The 21224-nt window shown below is 33.9% G+C and overlaps 1 protein-coding gene across 1 annotated transcript; it reads right to left on the reverse strand.

Moving 5' to 3' along the window:
- On the reverse strand, positions 4988–15266 carry LOC107640858 (putative phospholipid-transporting ATPase 9). Its single transcript, XM_016344361.2, has 11 exons — positions 14064–15266; positions 12191–13515; positions 11410–11520; positions 10907–11183; positions 10617–10705; positions 10422–10530; positions 7935–8147; positions 7368–7493; positions 7161–7259; positions 6608–6799; positions 4988–5804 (listed from the first exon to the last, which is right to left on the reverse strand). The coding sequence occupies exons 1-11, from the start codon at positions 14484–14486 to the stop codon at positions 5172–5174; spliced, it is 3597 nt and encodes a 1198-aa protein (XP_016199847.1). The 5' UTR covers positions 14487–15266; the 3' UTR covers positions 4988–5171.

A 21224-nucleotide genomic window follows, 5' to 3' on the forward strand; every position in this document is an offset into this window, starting at 1 on the left:
GAGATAACATGTGGAGAAATAAGGAGACTAATGAGTTTTACTTATAGTTTGATCATCCAATGAGTGTTCTTGAGATTATTGATGATGGGGTGAAGGTTGAAGTTGTTTTCTCTGAGTCATTATCCTCATCCTCAGATGATGGATATGAGAGTGCAGAGGACGAGGCCTACAAGCCTCCTCCTCCTGGGTTTGAAGATTGTTATAGTAGTGAAGATAGTGAGATAGAGAGAAATAAACTCAAGAAGATAAGGAAGAAGGTTTCACCTAAGAAGAAGACTGCTCAAGGCCCAAAAAGAGTCGACAGAATTGGCCCAATTGGTAAGAATACGGTTGGGCCTAATGGTACAAACAACAAAGTAAGTCACCTAAGACAAAAATTACAAAGAGAAGGGCTTCTATGAAGTACATATTCTCAGGGATGGGCTGGATAAGAACAAAAACAATGGGGTTATTCGTGGTGGCAGTAAGGGAAAAGAAAATGTGGATGGTCTGAAAGATGTTAAGAATTCTAACAATGATCAAGATGGGGAAGAACTCGATTCTGACTATGAGAAGTCTTATGAATATGAGAGTGAGGCATTTAATAGTCTAGTGGCATTTGAAGATGAAGGTAAGACTGCATATAAATCATGGAACTACTGCTCCTTCCTACTCAAAAGCCCTTAGGATGTTTGCAATAACTACTCCTGCAACAAATGCTATAACAATACATCCAACACCACTGCACTTGCTTTGAATCTAATTCACTCTAGATTTGTATAACTTAACTTCCAATCCAACCAATCTTTTCTCAGGCTCCTCTACTTTGTCATGAACACCATGAGAATATCCTTCAAAATGAACCTCCTTCTGCTTCAACCCACCAAAATAAAGATTCTTGCTAGCATCCTCATTAAATGAGAAAACATACTCATCAAGCATGGGCAACCAAAGAATAGTCTGGCTGGATTTAACTCCGTTCCTGACATGAACAGAATGGCATAAGTACCGCAGTTACATTCTGGGGCAACCCATTTCTTCTTCTTCCTCGATCCCAAACTTGCGCTAGAATTCAGACTCCAACTTTCAGAGTCTATTGCATCTCTTCCACTTTTCTGTTTGGAGAGTGACAAAATCTCACCACTCTAGGCTAGTTAATGTGACATGAAGTCCTAAGTTAGGTGTCCCTAGGAATAAGATTGAATTGTGTGATTGGATGGAATTAAGATGTGATAATTTATGAAGTGTTGGATTTTATTTTGATTTGTTAATTGGATGTTATGAGTTACGAGAATGTGATATGAATTGATGATTAAAATTATGAATTGATGAATTGTTGAAATATTGAGTTGATTGAATTAGTGAATGTTGGGTGAAAGGCCATGAATTTGGACTGGAGGCCGTGAAAGGTAAGTTTGGTAAGTTGGTGAATGTATTGAATGTTGATGCATGAACTTAAAATGGTAATTATGTGATTGAGCATGTAAAATTTGGTAACAAATTGTTATAATAGAGGAATTGAGGGTTGGAGATGTGAAAATGATTATTTAGAATTGTAATATGTAATTTAAGTAGGCATGAACGTGGTTGATATCAAATGAGTGAATTAGGATGATTGGGAGGCATTATATTAAGTAGAAATTGATATGGCTTGTGAATCTTTGGAAAAATTGGTGAATTCTGTTTTTGGACAAAAACGGGTTTTTGGCCAACTTCGGCGGGCTGTAACTCCGTCCTCAAAGTTAAAAATTTAACGAAAATAGATTTTTATGGAAGTTTATTTATCGATCTTTCAAAGGTTCAAGAATGGTTGAAAAATAATTTTTAACGAAAAAGGTATATGCTTTTAAAGTTGTGATAAAAAAATTGCATTTTTGCAACATATCAGCTTTTTCTGGATTCTAATATGCATGCATACGCGGAGGTGTCACGCGATGTGAGCATTGGCCACTACTAAGTACTCATGTGTATGCAGACACAATATGCATATGCGACTTTGGAAGCCAATGCTTCTACCCGGGTACTCGCATACGCGACTATGGTCCGCGTACGCAACACTGCCAAAAGTTGGACTTATGCGTACGTGGAAGGCAATTGTAGGCATGACCACACACTTTTGCGAAAAATATATTTTTGTGTTTTTAACTATTCTTCGAGTCTTCTAACCCTTTATAAACCCTGTTATGAGTCTAGAGTTTGTGTAATGGAGGGTAGAGGAGTTAGAAATAATACCTAATGAGTCAAGAAAGTGGACTGAGGAGAGATGGATTAAATGAAATGAGAGGTGTCATGAGGATGAGTGTGATAATGAGAATGATGAGGTTGGTTATGAGAATGAAGGATAACGAGGATTGATTTTAATTATGATTTTTGAATGAAGTGGAATGATATTGAGAATGGATTTGAAAATGATATTGAATCTGATTGAGAAATACCACCAAGTAAGATATAGTGGTGTTGTCCACTTACTCCGGGTAAAGATTTGAGACACCAGATAAGATACAGTGGCGTTGTCCACTTACTCTGGGTAAAAGTTAAGACACCGGGTAAGATGTAATGGTGTCGTTCACTTGCTCCGGGTAAAGGTTCGAGACACCGGGTAAAATGCAAGGGTTGAGCTTAGTCACACTTGCTCCGGGTTGAGAATTGTAACACCGCCTGGGTAAGAGGCAAGGGTTGAGGTTGTTTCCCTTGCTTCGAGTTACGCGGGTAAGATGCAAGGGTTGCAGTTTGGTCCCACTTGCTCCGTGTTGTAGTGTTCTTATCCAGGATTTTCTACCGGACATGTCGAGTTTGACTGTATAACTGACAGATGATATCATCAGCCATAGTGCAAGCATACATCATTTGTATTTGATTGAATTGTTTGGGCTTGCTATTCTTGTCTTGGCTTGATTAGTTGTGCATAATTACATGTCTACATGCTAAATGTCTTGATTGAATCTACTTGTATTATTTGCTTGCTTTGCTTGTGTTTGCATATCTGAGAGGTCCCTCATGCTAGTGTTGGTTGACGCTGAGGGCTGTTCTGTTTGGAGTATGGAGGATAGTGGAAAACCTTGAGAGGAATGATTGTGGAAACTTTAATAAAAGTGACTTAGACTAACATTCCCTAGGAGAGTTGCCTGATTACAGATTAGTGGGAACCTAGGATGGAAATGTTAATGTATGAAGTTTACGATTACTTAGTGAGTTTCCTGTTACCATATATTGTATTTATGTTGGCACTTTTACCATACTTCTGTATATATATATCCTTTGTTTTTCAGATGCAGGTCTTGGTGCTCCGCAGTGAGCTGGAGTTCGTCTAAAAGATGGCAAACTTTATTTTGACTCTGCTTTGTACTTGATTAAAATCTCTCCCCTTTCTCCTTCCCCTCGAGAAGCGCAGTGCAAGTTCTCCACTTCTCCTCCTCCTCATTTAGATACAGGTATACAGCCCCTCACCCCCGAAACACAAACCCTAGGCTACTCCCCCACCGCTGCAAGGGTCTCACTCAGCGTCGCCATCCATTGTGCTCAGACACCACATGTCTTTATCCGGTCGTTTGCGGCTCCGTGTTTCTTCCTCATTCAACAATTGATGCATCTTCCTTGAGCTCACGAAGGCAATGGCTTCATTTTTCTAAAAATTTTTGTTCTCTTTTTTTCGATCTTTGTTCAGAACATTGATTTCAATAATTTTTTTAGATTCTGCTAGAATTAGTGCTACTCAGAATGAAATTTGAATCATTGATTAGCTCTACTCCTATGCTGTATAATACTGTTTTCTTGTTTTGGATTAAATCATAAAAAATTAGTTGATTTAGTTCGGTTAATCTTTGTTAAAACTACGTTGATTTAGTTTACTACTTAACCTTGCTAACCTTGCTTTAGTTCTCAAGTTGCTTGCTGCTTTAATTTAAAGGGATTGTGAAGTTTGGTTTAAGCTGTGATTGAAGTTTCCTTCATTTGGGTGTTCTTCACTTTTCCAGTGAAACTTAGCCTTTGATCTTTGAGCATACACATTTAAGTTATTGTTCTCAACAATGGTGATTCTTAGATATTTCTTTTTTTGTTGCTTTGTTTTAAATGTTCCTATAGATGTTGTGTTATTGCTGTGTTTTAAAGTTCTCTTGATTCTTTGTTGCGTTGTTGTTGTGTTGTCTTTCTTTTTCTCGAATGTTTGTATTGATTTGTTGTCTGAGGACCTGCACACCAACTCGAATTCTTGCACTCTTGCAATGAAGCTTTCCATGATAAAACTGTTTTTGCATACAAAATGAATGTGGTTTGATAATTTCTAATTGATATAATTTATTGTGGGATGAGCTAGAGATTACTTTGAAACTATTGGGAAGGAAAGGATGTTATTAAGCTATTAGAGAGTTAATAGTGCTCATTCAATGCTTTTTTTTTTTTGTTAATAAGCATTGTGCTGAACTTGTTAAAATTGGTTTGAAAACTGTTGATTTTTGTTAAAGCGCGTTAATTATTGTGTTGATCTTGTTAAAATTATGTTTGAAAATTTTGTTAATCTTAGTTAAATATAGTTAGTTTTTATTAATTTTAGTGTGTTTATTTATATTTTATTTATTATTTTATTATAAAACGGTTATTTTAGTTGAACCACGATTGAATCGATTGGACTAATAAACTAATGAACCAATCACTAAAACGGTTCGATGATCGGTCCGATTTTCAGAACTTTGCTCTCTTCATTACTCAAAAGAGCAGAACCAATTAAATTTCCTCCACTTTCTGTAGGGAAGTAATGCTAAGAGAAAAAGATAGAGAAGAACTTAACTTTGTTTGATGACTCTGGGTTAGGAAGGAAATTGTGGTATATGTAAAAAAACGTTGATCTTGACGGTATAGAAATTCTATTAAGTTAAAAATCTTAGCAGAACCATTTGAAATAATACTTACTCCGTGACGAAGACAAATTAACAAATAAAACAAATAGATAGTTTATTCTCCATTCTGCAATCAAACTTCAACTCCCCCAATCCACAAAAAAACAATCCCCCAAAATGAAAAAAGGTTTTGTGCATTATGCGCTTACCATGAAAGTGGATATACAAGCAACATTCCCTTGTAGTGAGTAAGCAATTCAAAAATTATATGCACAACAAATATATTTTCAACTTTCTATACACAAAACTACATTTCTTTTTTGAATATGGAAAAAAGAATAGTCAAAAATATAGATATCATCTATGGTCAGTGAAGCTGCCTCTAAGGCTGTTAGTCTTGGCCACTCTGCGTGCCGTTGATCCAACAGTTGTCGGCCTCAATGAACTTTGCCGCACCATAGCGCAAAACTCGGGATCATTCGTCTTTCCTTTGTGCCTTAACCACTGCACTATTTCATGATACATGGGAAAGAATCGCATCTGTAGTGCTGAGAAAGTGAAGTATGGTACAAGAGTTGTGATTACCACAAAAAATATCAACAGCCAATAGCATGGAGTCGGAGCCAGAGTTTCAACAAAGACATGGTAAGCGTTTCCAGAAAACGATGAGGCCATTGCTCCATAGGCAAGGAGGAAGATATACCAGATAACAATGGAGCCCCATATTAAAACATGTTGAATCAGGGTGAAGTAATTTACAGCAAGTGCCATTTGCAGGTTTACTACCCAAACCACACAAGTGTACATTGTTGCTCCTAGTATATCTCTTCCTGCCGTTCTTCCTCCTTCATCAAAGGCTTGAATCTCCATAGCTTTTGTGCAGAAGAAGAAAATTAGTATGGAGCTAATAAATCCATTAAGCATCCAACTAAGTATTCGACGCCAGCTAAAGAGGATGTTTTCTACACCTTCTCGATATAACATAGGAAACTGCCACATCAATAAAAAAATAACAGAAACCGATTATCGAAGAAATGAAAACCAGAAACCAATATAAGATAAATCAATGATTAGTGAATTTTACTTCATATAAGCATGAGGATTTATTTACATGGTAAGATACAAGTGATCAACATGGAAAGGGTTCTATTTACTTCCCTTTATAATGGGCTCTCTGGATACCAAAACTGAATAAGCCTAATTCAAATCCCACAAACTTGATCAAGAGTGAAAGATTACACCAGACTTTTTAAGGCTAGTGTGTAAAGTGTTCAACACGAACCATATCATATTTCTATTATGTCAATGTCAAGATAATATCGAAAAGTCACCATGAGAGTTAAAAAGCAATCAAGAATAAATGTCTTTTCTAATTCCTAATCATTTGTCTAAAAGACAAAGCGTCTCTCCATATTTAAAAATTTTTAATTAGTTTTCAACCATTCAAATAATTGGTCTAAATACTTCCTATAAATAGTAATTTACTGATGTATTAAAGGCTTCTTAAACTAATCACTTGAATAATTAAAAACTGATTAAAATTTTTGAATTGTGAAAAGGCATTTTGTCTTTACGACAAACGATAAAAATCAAAAAGGAAATTTACTCATCAATCAATATGTCAAGAAAGGCCTAATCATGTACAAATTATTGCAAGTTTTTTTTCTAGCTTCTTTATATGGACTCTCTATCTTTGCTATTCTGTCAACCAAAATAGGGCTATTGAATTTTCATTTGAAAAACATTATTAGAAACATGAAAACCCTAATAAAATATTTGAACAATAAGCTTACCCTCAAACAAAACCGGGCTGATACATCCTGGTCAAAGACCCCAAGGGCAATGACTGGAAGTGACGAAAAAAAGACATTATACAGAGACAAAAACCAATCATTATATGCAGGTTCTCCAGAAAACGACGCATGGACCTCAAACAAGAATAAAGTGAAGCCAAATGTGATATTCTTGTAAAAGAAATAACATATCTGTAATAAGAAGAATGAGCAAGTTAATATACCAAATAAAAGTCAAGGTGACCTTTTAGGGGTGATTTCGACTTTGTTCCTAATCATTATTTTGGTTTTATTTTTTATCCTAACCTTAATAACATATATAATTACTTTTCAATCCCGCAATGTTACTAACAGCATTTTTGCTTGCTACCCTATACTTTTCCATTACTTTTATATTACTTTTTAGTTTTTAAAATGATTTGAAAATTAAACTGCATTGAAGATGCTAAGAGATAAAAATAGAAAAAGAAAATGTTTGGAAGAAAATTGAAATCACCCCAAAATGTTAAGAAAAAAAATATACTTTTCCTAATATATTTATTGTTGCCTATACCATTGATGAGATTCTTCGGTAACACCAATGTCCATGCACAAGAAGTAGTCGTTCCAAATAACAAAACTGTGCAATTGCAACATCACTGGACATAACAGCCTGTAAGATACAAATAACAACATGCAATAAAAACAAAGGAAATGGAAGCAAAGACCAACGAAAAGAGCAAAACGAGAACAATTTATCCTTTTTTTTTTTGTGAATAACCTGCATTCCTTCAACACCACTGATTCCAATCCCTATGTCCGCTTCTTGAAGCATTCCCACATCATTAGCTCCATCCCCAATAGCTAACGTAGTTTTACCGGTTCTAGATTTTACAAGTCTGGTCACCTTTAAAAGAATAACCAAGAAAAATTATTTTAAGCCAGCCTTTTTAACAATATAATTAGAATGAGGGTAATATTCTAAATCAGTTCCTAACGAATTTTTAGTCGTGATCATCAACAAATTTTAATCACCAAATTAGTTTTTAAGAAGTTAGACAAATTAGTCTTTATTGTTTATTTAGTAAAGACATAATAGTCTTTAAGCATTTTTAACATTTTTAAATCAGTCCTTTTAAAAAGGCAAAATATAATATGAGAACCAATTTGTATAACAAAATAAAAGTTTGGAGACTAATTGGCCATTAAAATTTGTTGAATAATAAGTGTTTAACTAAAAATTCTTTAGGTTGACTTGGAATATTACTCTTAAAATTCTTATCATAAGGAGTAGAATAAAAAAGAGATGATGCCAAATGGAGAAGAAACCCAATAGACCAAAACATACCAATGCTTTCTGTTTTGGCGATGAGCGACAACAAATAACAGATGCACATTTAGTTGCTAAATCCAGAAGTAAGTCCTTCATATCATCCTCTAAAGCATAAGTAAGTGATTTGCCATCAATAATTAGAGCAAATGCTTGCTCAGGGGTTCCACTAGCAGCTGCAATTTGTTGAGCACCTTGTGATAGTTGACGGTGAATACTTTTTCTTGAAGCCTAAGATATAATATAAGTTGGAACAAAATTATCATAGCTTTATAGTTTCATCAAGACATTTGAATTCTAGTGAATTCCATAAAACACGAGCAACAAAGACGATTTATAACGTGAAAAGGAAGACATAAAAAATAAAAAAGATAAATAAAGGAGCGTATTGAAGAATATATTGAAAGTAAATAAGTGGACCATATCATTATATGTATGGACGTTAGGGGTGTTCATGGTCCGACGCGGCCTGACCCGAAGACTCGGCCCGGCCACAAACTCTTTAGATGTTAATTTGGTGTGATTTCATCATGTCTAGGGTTGGGTTAGGGTCTCAAAAATAGACCCAGTCATTATTTCGGATCGGTTCGGGCCATAATTCGTGTTACTCTGTCTCTTTTGTCAAACATGATTTTGTGTCTCTGTATCTCTATCTCAGTGTCCTGTCTATATAAACAAACACCGCTTAAAAGACGTATGTGGGTTGGGTTGGGTAAGTTTTCTTTTTGTCATTTTTTTTAACCTTTCGACCTTAATTCTTTCCACCTTAAAAGAATTATATATATGTGTGTAACTATAAGAAGGTATATATAGAAATTATGCGTACTTGATCAATGACAAAGTCCAATTTTTACAACAGTATTAGTCCTTTTCATCTTTTTTAAAATGAAATATTATAATATATATATTTGTTTTTTGCCATCAACTAACAAAAAATATATATATATATTGTTTTCTTTGTTTTAAGATTACATTATTGGTGGGTGGCATAGGTTATATATGATTAAATCCACCCACAAATCAATTGAACTGATTTCTCTTCTCGCCCAAATAAAAAATTTGAAATTTTTTCTTTGCACCCACTTGCAATTCTCTAATTAGGTTTTTGGGAGATTATTGTGAGTGAGAGAGAACAACTATAGAACGAGAGAAGAGTGAAAATATTATATCTGTTTTTTGTGCAGAGCTGTCATTTTTTAACAACAATTTTTTTGTTTATTTACCATTAGATTGGCCTAAAATTTAGACTGATTATTTGGTTCTTCATTTTGAATAGTTGGATCATTGGTATGAGTCTATAAAAATAAAATTTGTTGTTACAAAGTAATTCTGAATTTTAGATATTTTCATTTTCTTATCTCTTATTTGTAAGTTTTATTATTTTGGCTGCTGGTGTATGTATAATTTGTGTTTTATTAAAGATTCTCTTCTTATACTCACCAATTACGTTCCTGAGATTGAAAAAAGTGCATCATTAGGGATGTCAATGGGGCAGGGCGGGGGTGGGGGCGGGGGATGCCTCCCTGCTCCCCATCCCCGCCCTCAGATTTGCTCCCCATCCCCGCCCCATTCCCCGCCGTGGGGGAATATTGCTCCCCATCCCCATTCCTCACGGGGCCCCATTCCCCGCGGGGACCCCATTCCCCATCTACATAATAGTTCTAACTAATTATTAATTTCCATATGAATAGAGTTGCAAGTATCTATCTTATACAAAAACTGCAAGATTTTATACAAAAAGTCTAAATGATACGATGGTGACTTCTCTCGAAATAACGCAATAGGGGGACGCAACGACGAGTCAAACGACAAAGCAGTGGACGAGGTAAGAGACGTGGCAATAGAGAGGAGAATGGACACGACGGCAGAGTTATGAAAAAGAACGCCGCAAATAGAAATTACGACGCGATAAAGGTGATGGCACGGTGAGGTGTGACGATTCAGTGAGAAGGGTGACGAGGGGGTGGCTGCAGAGAGGTTAGATGGAGTATGGACAGCCTTAGAGATCTCTGAATTGAAGAAGGGTTATGCAAATAAAGATTAGGAGTTTTGGGTTTCTATATATGTATGTGTGAGAAATGACTAAAAAACATATATGAGAAATAAACTATTAAGGATAATTTAAGGAATTCATAAATTTCGGGGAATAGCGGGGACGGGGCGGGGATCCCCGCTCGGGTCCCCACGCCTGCTTCGGGGGAATTTTGTCCCCCATCCCCATCCCCGCGGGGAAAATTCCCCACAATCGGATCCCCATTCGGGGCAGTCCCCGCAGGGATCCCCGCGTCTCGGGAAATTTTGCCATCCCTATTGCTTTTGTTAGATATTTGTATTGCTTTTACTAGTAGGCTGTACCTGTCTACCAAAATCATGGGATGCTATTTTTTCGAGTTTGAACCAACCCATATTTTCTAGTTGGATTGGGTCAAAACCCATGAGTTGATGGGTTAGCACATAAAATTTAGGGTAAAAGAACATAAAATTAAGGCTGGAATTTATTTTTACCTTGAAAATTTCTCTCTTATCTCCAACCTTCTCTAGTGATCGAATTTCTGGAGTATCCAAATGAATTATGATTTGCGTCATTCCTTCTCTAAGTAAACTACAAGCAAAACTGTAGTGTATGTTGTAGTCAAACATCTTGAAAAATAATTTTCATGCTGAAGCCACTATAAAAACTGCATAACCAAAATGTCATACCCAATATTGATGGCAGTCTCCATTTTATCCCCTGTCAAAACCCAGATTTTAATTCCTGCTTGAGAAAGCTTGTCAATGCAATTCGGAACCTAGCAAAACATAGAAGCATCATTTTGAAGTCCTATTTCATATGATAAATACGAGTAATAATGCTAGGAAATTAATTTTTTTCGGCCAATATTAATCATTTTTTTTTTATTTTACTTATCTTAAATTTTTGACTCTGCGTCATAAATCTTTTACCTCTACCTTCTAAATTATAAGCCCTAAATTCTATCCCCCTAACGTACCCCGTGTTGGAGCTTGTCCTCTATTGCAGTGGCACCAAGTAGAATCATATTCCTCTCGATGTTATCTGATACTTCCTCAATCATTGTTTCTCGATCTGCTGAAACTGAATTTTTTGCTTCGGTAAATTTATCATGAAACTCCTTGTATTCTTCTTCATCAAGTTCACGGAACGCTAGTATCAATGTCCTCAAACCTGCATCGGCATACTCATGTACATGTTCCAAGATTTTCTCTTCAAACTTTCTTCCATTGTTTGCAAGTCTTTCAAACATGACACTTCCAAGGAAAATAAAAATGACATAAGCAAAGTTTGCATATCGAATATTAAATGTATATAGTGTGTGTTTGAACTTTGAACCCATTAAGTGATTCAAAAATTTATTGTGTTAGGCAATTTTTTTCAAGCAAAAGTAAATATGTTTTAGCATAATAAATGAACAAAAATATAATTTTATATTATTGTATCTTTAAATTACTTTTATTTTTAAAAAATATCACAAACCTGTCAGCACCTTTACAAAGTAGCAAAATTCTTCCCTTTTCATCTTTTACTATGACTGACATTCGCTTTCTTGTGCTATTGAATTCTAAAACATGGAGAAGCATGTATGTCCTGTAAAATATGATTAGTCAGTACATATATGGTGTATTAATCAATCTTACCTTGAAAATTGAAAATTCCAAAAGCAGTAGCTATAAACAATAAGAAAATTTGGAATATAACATCGTAAATGTATTTTCTTTACAAGTGAATTCCTTAAATTGAAAGACAACAAAAAAAATAATAGGCAAATAATAGAAAATCAACAAAGAAGCTTAAAAAGTGCTAGATTACAAAATTGTCTTATCCAAAACAATAGGGACAACTTTTTCCACCATTTATGCCAATGCATAAACTAGAAGTTAGATGTCATCAAAGAAAATTTAGTCAATAATTTTTAATCCAGAAATGTACATTACTGATACAATTTACCTATCATATCAATAATTTTTTTTTTAAACAAAAAAACTCAAGACAACAAGATGAAACATATGTGAAAAAAAAATCTTTAATTTCTTCGTTATCTCTAACATTGTCATTAATTATTGTTGGAATTGACACAATCCCACTCCTTGTAGTTTTTAATTGGTCTAGCAACAACGTTGGGGACACTTGATGTTTTGTTTTGAAAGACCAAAATGGTTAATATGTAATTCATGTAGGTTTCCAACAAGAATTCACCTTAAAAAGTTGATTGGCAAACATACAAAGAAACAAATAATATAAAAACAAAGAAGCTTGCCTTTTAACTTTTTCTTGAGAAACAGGATCCAACTCAAAGATTGATAAACTAGTCTGAGTCCTTTTGTAGAATTCAAAGCCAAGTTCTTTGGCGGCAATGACGAATGCTGCTTCATCTGGAGATTCAGCTTCATAAGAGATATTTCCTGTGTCTTCATTAATTTCTGGTATAGCTGTATGACAAATTGCCAATAATCGAAAGAAATTCTGGATAACATTTGCATGAGGCTCATTAACCCAATTTCCATCCATGATCCTTTCATCTGTAAAATTAAAACCTTTGATTGGTGCCTTTCTATCAGGAGAGTTTCTTAAGTCATCAAATTCCAATCCATTTCTTCTGTTCATGGCCTTCTCGACCTCTGTGACTCCACGACCATAAGCGACTCCGGCAATAGAACATTTGATGAACTCCATTGAATTGCAAGTGAGAGTTCCAGTTTTATCAGAAAGAATTGTGTGAACTTGGCCGAGTTCCTCATTCAAGTTGGAAGTGATGGCATGAGCCGGCTTGTCTGTTTCTTCATGATACATTAGGATATCTTGGTTTATGAAAATGCTCTGAAGGACCTTAACAACTTCGATGGATACATACAATGAGATCGGAATAAAGAAGCTGTATAACATTAAGGCTGTTAAACAATGGAAGAAAGCAGCAGCAGGTGCTCTTTTCGGATCAAAGAAAATTGTAGAATCATCTGGCCTTAGATACCATCTTTTCATCACATTATTGTTCAAGTCTTGTTTAGTTTCAATGCCAAAGAAAACTGATCCAACAAATGCCATTAGGAACAAGATTAAGAACATGAAATAGATAACCCGATCCATCTTCCTCTCGATCTTGCTTCTCTTGGAAGGTGGAGAAACCGAGTTTTGGATAACCTTTGTGTCATGACCGGTGAAGATGACAGCTCCAAATATGTAGTCCGTGTTGCGCAGTTTGGAATCTCTTAGGAGAAGCTGCTGGGGAGAAAGTGCATAAACTTGCTCCTTAAACTCTATGCTTCCAACAAATGTATACAAGTTTGCATTGGGGTCTTCACATTTGATTGAAGCTCTGAAATCACTCAAGTTGTCTTCCGTTAAGGAGCAAGTAACTTCCAAGCCTTGTTTCAACTTCAAGTTTGTTTCTCCATCTAAGTTCATGGTCTCAACATAACAAACTGCATCCTCATAACTTGATGAAAGAAGTAGTAGGTCTGCAGGGAAGAACTCATCCTTTTCAACCTTAACTATGTCACCCACCTTTAGGTTCTTCCACTCAGTACATTCAAAAACTCCATCCCCTTTATGCACTTCCACTATTCTATTGTTCACCTCAATATCCTGCAATGCTCATATTCCGACTAGGAAAGTTATCTACTATCACATAATAACTTTCTTTTAACACCAATGCAAGACTCATTTATGAAATCACTTCCTTCCAACTAAAAATAAAAAAGATAAAAACAGGTACTATAATGGAATGCTTTGGTGTCTCATTTTTTACACTTACAACAAATTAGCGACTTCAGAATTAAAATTTACATTGAAATTGATTGATAAAATGAAACTGATCTTATTTTAGAAAAATAGTACTATCAATCTTTATAGAGATCTAATAAAAATTACGAAGAAAAAAAAGGTTAAATTAATCGACTATGTTATGTGGACAATAAAATCAGCTACCAAAGTCAGTAAGCAGTATAAAATATATATTAAAAATAAATTAAATATTTATATACAAATACATAATGACTAATTTGATAATTAATTTTGTATGTGTACATAGTATTTTTGTTAAAAATAATGTAAGATTCAAATTGAATTTAAATTAAGTATTAAAGTAATAAATCCAACATTTAGCTTTAAATAACTGTTTATGAATGTAGTACCTGCTTTTTGCGACGCATATCTTCAATACCCTCTTTGACCATTGTTGCAGTAATGACAACAATCAAGGGCAGAATGGCACTGACAGCTGTATAAGGCGCAAGCTTGGTAAAGGACAATACACCGGTCACCAAGAAAAAGAAATTTGCCACTCTCCTAAACTGCTCAAATAGTGACTTGGGTAAGAAATTTGCAACAGTGTACTTTGTGGATCTCACAACATTATCTGCATAGTGGTGGTTGTCATTGTTGTTCCCAGAAGCATTTTCAGAGCTCTCTGAAGGCTCATTCAACAGAACCACCCTTGAAAAGCCAGGACTTCCAATTCGAGAATGTTCTTCATTCAGTAATGATTTCTTACCACATGCGAAAGTGTAGATCTTGCTCAGACGTAGCTTTCTTAATTTTCTAGTACCCTTCCTCATTTTTATTTCAATGTCTTGTTTTTTCTTTCTATATGCAGAAAAAAGGGAGGAGTCAAACTAATATAATGACTCGATTAGAATTTTGGTTGTTATTCACAACCCGAATTGGAAACTATTTCCCCTTTGTGTTATATCTTCAACTCCCTCATAGAAACATCTTTGCACCAAAATAGAGGCTGGCACAAAATAAGCCTGAAAATTTATGGCATTTGATAAATTCTCTAACGGTTTCACACGTGCATGAAGAACAATAATAGGAAGGATTCGAAGAAGGCGAAAGGGTTGAGCAAAGAATTGGATTGGATCTTGCATTTTGACCTTCCAAGAGATTTGCGCATTGTATCTTTTTTGTTTTGGACGTGACGAATTCAAGCATACGCTATTTTCACAGAAACCACGGTGCAATAATGAGGGAACAAAACAGTTTAATAACTGGAATTCGTTCAAAAGGAATTTCTTTTTAAATTTTTGAAAAGGAATGAAATTTCGTGAGAAAAGGGAAATGATGAAGAAGAAATGAAAAATGGGAAGAAACACGAAGAGAGGACAAATGAAGATCGAGATTTTCTTTTGGAAAGAGAGAAAAAAAAGAGTTATGTATTTTCTTTCCTTCTTCGTGTTTGTTCTATTTTTTCTCTCTTTCTCTTTCTCTCTCTCTTTGTTTTGCAGAAAAACTATGGAGCTTGTTAAGGGTAACAAGGTGTCTCTCTTTTAGAAACTTCACAACTAATTGATAAACCAAAGAAAAGATAGAAAATGCACTAATTTTGTATTATGAGCGTAACCATGTGTTATTAACAGAAAAAAAAAATAAAACATTGGCTTAAAAAAAAGAAAAATATAAATTAGTTTAAGAAATCAATTTATTATTTATATAAATGCTAAATAACGGTATAAAATAAAAATATATAAAGTATTTGATTTTAAGCAAGAAAAAGATCTAATACAATAAACAAAAATACCAAATTTATAAGGAAATATATGCACATTTTTTTTTAAACAACCAATACTTCAAAATATACTTTATACTTTCCGTTTATATTTTTAATTTATAAGACATTGTCTTGACATTTTTAATAAAATCACCTATAAAAAAATAAAAAATAAAGAATATAAATAAAAAATTCAAATAATAGTTCATTTAATGTATATATTAATTAACTAGAAAAAAAGGTAAATATGGGAATATGTAAAAGCTATAGAGAGAAAAAATAAACAGAATTTAACTTAAAGAAAATGTCATTAATATGCCAAACTCTTTTAATGTATTTTTATATTTTATGTCATGAGTTTGAGAAATTTTTTTTTTGTTAAGTTAAGAGAGTATTTAATGTTAAAGTCTAAGCTAAGTTAGTTTAGTGGTGACAAGCTTAGTTAGAAGTTTGTGTGTTCCTTACTAGGATTAAGAAGAATTCTAAAGAATTGGTAAATGTAATTTCTCTGAAATTATAGTAAAAATTCTACTATTGTTATGGTGGAAATTGAATGTAAATTACATTATACTAAGTGACTAAACCAAGATATATGATGGTGCAAGCTCTTTTTTTCTGCTTTGTCTTTTTAAATTTTATGAGACAAAAATAAAATGTCTTTTACATAATTATTTTTGCAGACACCAAATCAACTAAGTTTTAAATTTATTTTGATGTTTAAGTTAAAAAGCACAAAAAATGGCCCTAGATTCAATCCTTTTTCTACAAATCTTGAGAGTTTTCCTAGAATATTAGAGAAAATGAAAAAAATAACACAGCTCGATTTGCATGAAACTTCTATAAAAGAATTGCCTTATTCCATTTGTAATCTTACTCGGGTCTGTATTATTGTGGAATCATTCAATTGCCAAGCAGCATTGTCATGATGCCAGAACTTAATGACTTGAAACTTTGAGAATATAAAGATTTGCTATTACCAAGCGAAGAAGAGGAAGATCAACAAGAAGTGCAAGTGAACTCAGTAGTGCCAGTATTGTCAACTAATACCACAACACAAGTTTATTTGCGAGCTTGAAATCTATCAAATGAATTCCTTCAAAAAATTTCTTTCTCGGTTTTTGAATGTGAAATTATTAGACTTGTCAGATAGTAGTTTCACAGTTCTGCCAGCTTGCGTCAAATATTGTTGCTTTTTGAGGTTTCTTTTGGTGGATGGCTGCAAGTTACTTGAAGAAGTTAGTGGGATCCCACCCAATGCAACGTAGAATGCTTCTATGCAAGTTACTGTGTTTTCTCAGTTGCTCAACTAAGAGGATGTTATTGAATAAGGTATCTATCTATTTTAGTTATTTTTTACATTACTAATGAAATCCCAAATTAATAATTGATTATAAAATTATTATTGACTAGAAAAAATTGCATGAAGAAGGAGGAAACAAGACATTCAATTTGCTAGAAACAAGGATTCCAAATTGGTTTGAGCATCAGAGCAGTGGACAAATAATTTTGTTCTGGTTTCATAACAAGATCCCTGCCATATCTTTTGTCTTTTCTTTTGAAGGAAGATTTTGCAAATGATTGCTCACTTTTTCATTGAATAACACTGTTCACTAATGACAATGTTCACTTCAGATTCTTTGACATTAGTGTCAGGATTTGTCCCAGCCATATTTATATTTATGACTTAGAAGGCTATGCCAATGAAGAGCTTCTAGGAAAAGAATGGAATCAAATAGTGATTTCTTTTTCAAGTATATCTGGAATGTATAGACACAACCGAAGCTAAAGAATCATGATATCATGTTTGGAGTGCATATACTTAAAGGGAGAACTAGCATGGATGATATTCGATTAACAGTTCCAGTGATCCAACATGTGCAGCAACAAACAAATTTGGCTTCATTGAAACTACACGTGATACAAGTTATAAATGATCAACAAAACAATAAGACTATCAATCCACTAGTATATAAAAGAGTAAACATAAAATGAAAGGATATTTGTCATAATAAAAAACTGCATGTTGACTTGTCCTTGCGCAGGAGCGTTAAGCCCTCTCCTTTACTTATCGAATAGGGGCGAGTAGCGAGATCGAAGAGCAAAGCGATAGGTTACTATGTAGCTTTCCCGAACAAGCAACGGCTTCTAAAGTAAATTACATCTCTGCTTTTGTATATTGTGATTCAGAAAAGACTACAGGTGAAGTTTCTCAAGTCCCAAGTCCTACTTTATTAATTAAGTGGCACTAAAACAATGAGAGAACGAGAGAGATGGGAAACACAAGGTGAGGTAGAATTAGGCAACCACAACACTATAAAAAGGATCCGAGGGTTTAGAATCAAAAGGAGTACTAATGATTGAAGAGTGAATCGTTCATGGTCTTTGTGGATAATCTACCAAAAGATGTCTCCAAGAAAGAGTTGTTCCATATGTTTAAATGGATATGTCGGATAAATGACATATATCTGTCATAGAAGGAAAGGAATGAAAAGATTTATTTATTTGCGTTCATACAATATACTATGGAAAAAAGGATTTTAAAGGCAATAGCAGATATGAATAGAATGTGATTAAGGGATAAGAAGATATTTGTAAGAGAAGCCAAGTATAGAAGGAAAGTAGAAGTTAAGGGGAACAAAGTTAAGAAAGAAGAAGATAACATGAGATACATCGAAAAAAGTATAGTTGAATGTGGAACAAACGTTGAATTAGGAGCAGATGGTCTAGACAACACAAAGAGGACAGAAAAGGTGATAGATCCGCACGGAAATGGATGAATGAAGAAGATAAAAGTTTCAGTTGCAAAAAAAAAATTAAAACTGGCTGCAAAAGAGCATTATTGGGGGGACTACCACTGCCATAGATTTTAACATGTTGACAGAAAAAGTGAGAATGGAGTTAGGGGTAGCAATAGATAGGGTAAGATAGAATTTAAACCCAACCTTAATGGATTGAATTTGTTACTAATGTTTTGTTTGGATGGAAGATGGAAAATGAGAGAAAAGAAAATAAAAGGAAAGAAAATGAAAGGAAAAGTTGATTTTTTTTTTTTATGTTATTTGGATGAAGAGAAAATGAATGGAAAAAAAAATAGGAGAACAATTTTCTTTTGTTTGGATGAAAGGAAAAGTAAGAAGAGAAAAAATCATAACTAAGTGAAATTACATTAATACCCTTCCTCCTCCTAAAAGAATAATAAAACTACTCATACTTTACATCATTAATCTCCTTAAGCATATTTAAGAAAAAGTTTCACTAAATTATACTTACAAAATAAAATATTATCAAAAGTGGGTAGCATTTCTTTCTTACTACGTGCGACAAAAAATCATATACAATTTTTATAAACATATAACAAAATGTCAAAAAAGTAACGACGACCAGGACTCCTAGGGAGAGTACTATTTTATCTCCACATAATACTTTTCAAAAGGGCAATTCTTCATAGTCAGAGTCATCGCCTACTTCTAAAAAATCAATTCTACATAACTTGAGCCATCTGTACCCATCTACTTCAAAAAAATAAAGTTTTTCCGAATTAAAGATATTAACACATGATCGATTTCTACTTGTACTAAGCAGTGTACTCGTTGTTCCCAAACATTTTCAAGTATTATGATTCCTGCACGAGCATATACAATAAAGACAAATTAATTCAAAGATCAGAGTTGATCATGATAATCTATTTTATCGATGTCTTTCTATTAAAACAACCAATCAATCTCAAAGTATATATACATAAAGTGATTTCCAACCATGGTTAACATAAATAAAACAGAAAATGATATCTTCTTTAAATACATGAAGATATACCCATAGTATACGACACTCAGAAACACATAATCAATTAATGAAAGCAATAACCTCAAATTAACCAGAAATTAAGTGCGTATAAAAGTTATACCTGTAATGGTGGATATTTTCTGAAAGTACCATATCTCCTAAGTGAACACCAGCAGCTGTCATGAAATGAAAAAGAGCATCCAATCGCATTTCAGGTGGGATCCCAAAAATTTGGCGCTTTTTCTGCTCATTTTCACATAAAAACTTATAACACAGTATCCGAGTTGAACCTATCAGACCCAATTAAGTCAACATATCCCATACATCTGATTTGTTGTAAAGGCAGGGTCTACTTTGTTGCATAATAGCCAACCCTTTTTCAGCAATTGCAACTTGTCTTTCAATTAATGAGACTTGTTTTTCGGCAACCGAAACTTGCCTCTCAGCCACAGAAGCTTGTCTCTCAACTGATTCAACCTGCCTCTGAGCTACGTCATGTAGCTTGCTAGACAGATAACTACCCTCTTTGACAGCATCGGCCATGGTAGTAATTCCCAAAACAACTTTCTCATATTGTACCTCCAAAAAATCATTCATAGGAGACTTATGCTTTGTTCCTCTTGACGTTGAAGTCCCACCTAATTGATTTGGCTGACTATGAGGAGCACTTGGTGAATCTAAATTAGCAGAAAATGTTGGGGTATCATGTCCCATATTAATATCTATGTTAGAAAATCTAATATTTTCAAATGAGTCATTCAAATCAATGGAATCTCTATCAAGTTGTTGAATTCTTTCTCGTGAAGTAGCAGCCCCTTTACCGGTAGCTCTATCAGCTCCAAACAACTTCAAAGTATCATAATGCTTAATTTGCATTTTCTTCCATTTTTTTGCATGTGGTTTCTCCTGCATAAAGAAATGTTAAAATTATTTTGTGACTAACTTGGTCATTCGTATAAGTAATAAAAAAGTATAAGATACCTTAATAAAGTATTGCCACACTTCTTCTTCAGCTTCAAACTGTCTAATAACAGGATTCCACGCAAATTCACTTAAGTGATGAAATAAGTCATATGCCTCAGCAAAATGATCTTTCAATGTCTTCATTCTATTCTTAATGTGATTCTTTGTTATGTGTGGATCTATTGCTATACTCAAAGTCTTCACAACATTGGCATATGCTTCAGTTGTCCACGAGCCATCATATCTATTACCTTTCAATGCTTCTTCTACTAATGCATTCAGCAGAACTTCATCCATCTCATCAGACCATCTTAAGTTGTCTTTAGAAGGTTGATTAGCTTCTGTTGTTTTATTTTCTTTATTTGGCATTATTTAACCTGTAAAAAAATCCCTTAAAAAAATCTAATTAAACAATTTTGACTGTAAAATACAGATATTTACATATTCATATAAAGGAAACATATAATCACATAATCACTTATAAAGTTTGATACACATTCCACATTTCAGCTGCAATATTATCTCGTAGCATTGCTGTATATCTATATTCCTCATCACATTGTTGATTTGATTGTGATCTATCTATGTTGCATTCTTGTAGCAATTCTCGGTTAACTGCATCAATTATAGATTGATCAACATCGACACCCATCAAAAAGTTATGCAATATACAACATGCCAAAAAATGTCTCTCATAGTTTCAAATGAATAATAAGGTTCAGTATCGCCAGCTATAATTGGGAATCTTTTCTTTAGAACTCCGAAGCATCTTTTGAATAGTTCTTTTGGATTTTGGAGCTCACATACTGAATACTCTTTTAGATGATACTGAATACCTATATATGGTGTAAGTATCACAGGCTTTAACATAAATCCAACATCGTCTAGATAAAATTTTCCTACAACAGTTGCATACACAAATTAAAGTATAACATACTGTGTCTATGAATTTGAATTTATGTAGACAATTTTATAAATTACACTATTACAAACCTTAGGAGATTCAAAGTGGATATTCCCTACTTAGAGCATCTTTCAAAATTCTCGAGTCAGAGGCAGT

Source organism: Arachis ipaensis, chromosome B05, assembly GCF_000816755.2.
Source record: "Arachis ipaensis cultivar K30076 chromosome B05, Araip1.1, whole genome shotgun sequence".
Taxonomy (NCBI): Eukaryota; Viridiplantae; Streptophyta; class Magnoliopsida; order Fabales; family Fabaceae; genus Arachis; species Arachis ipaensis.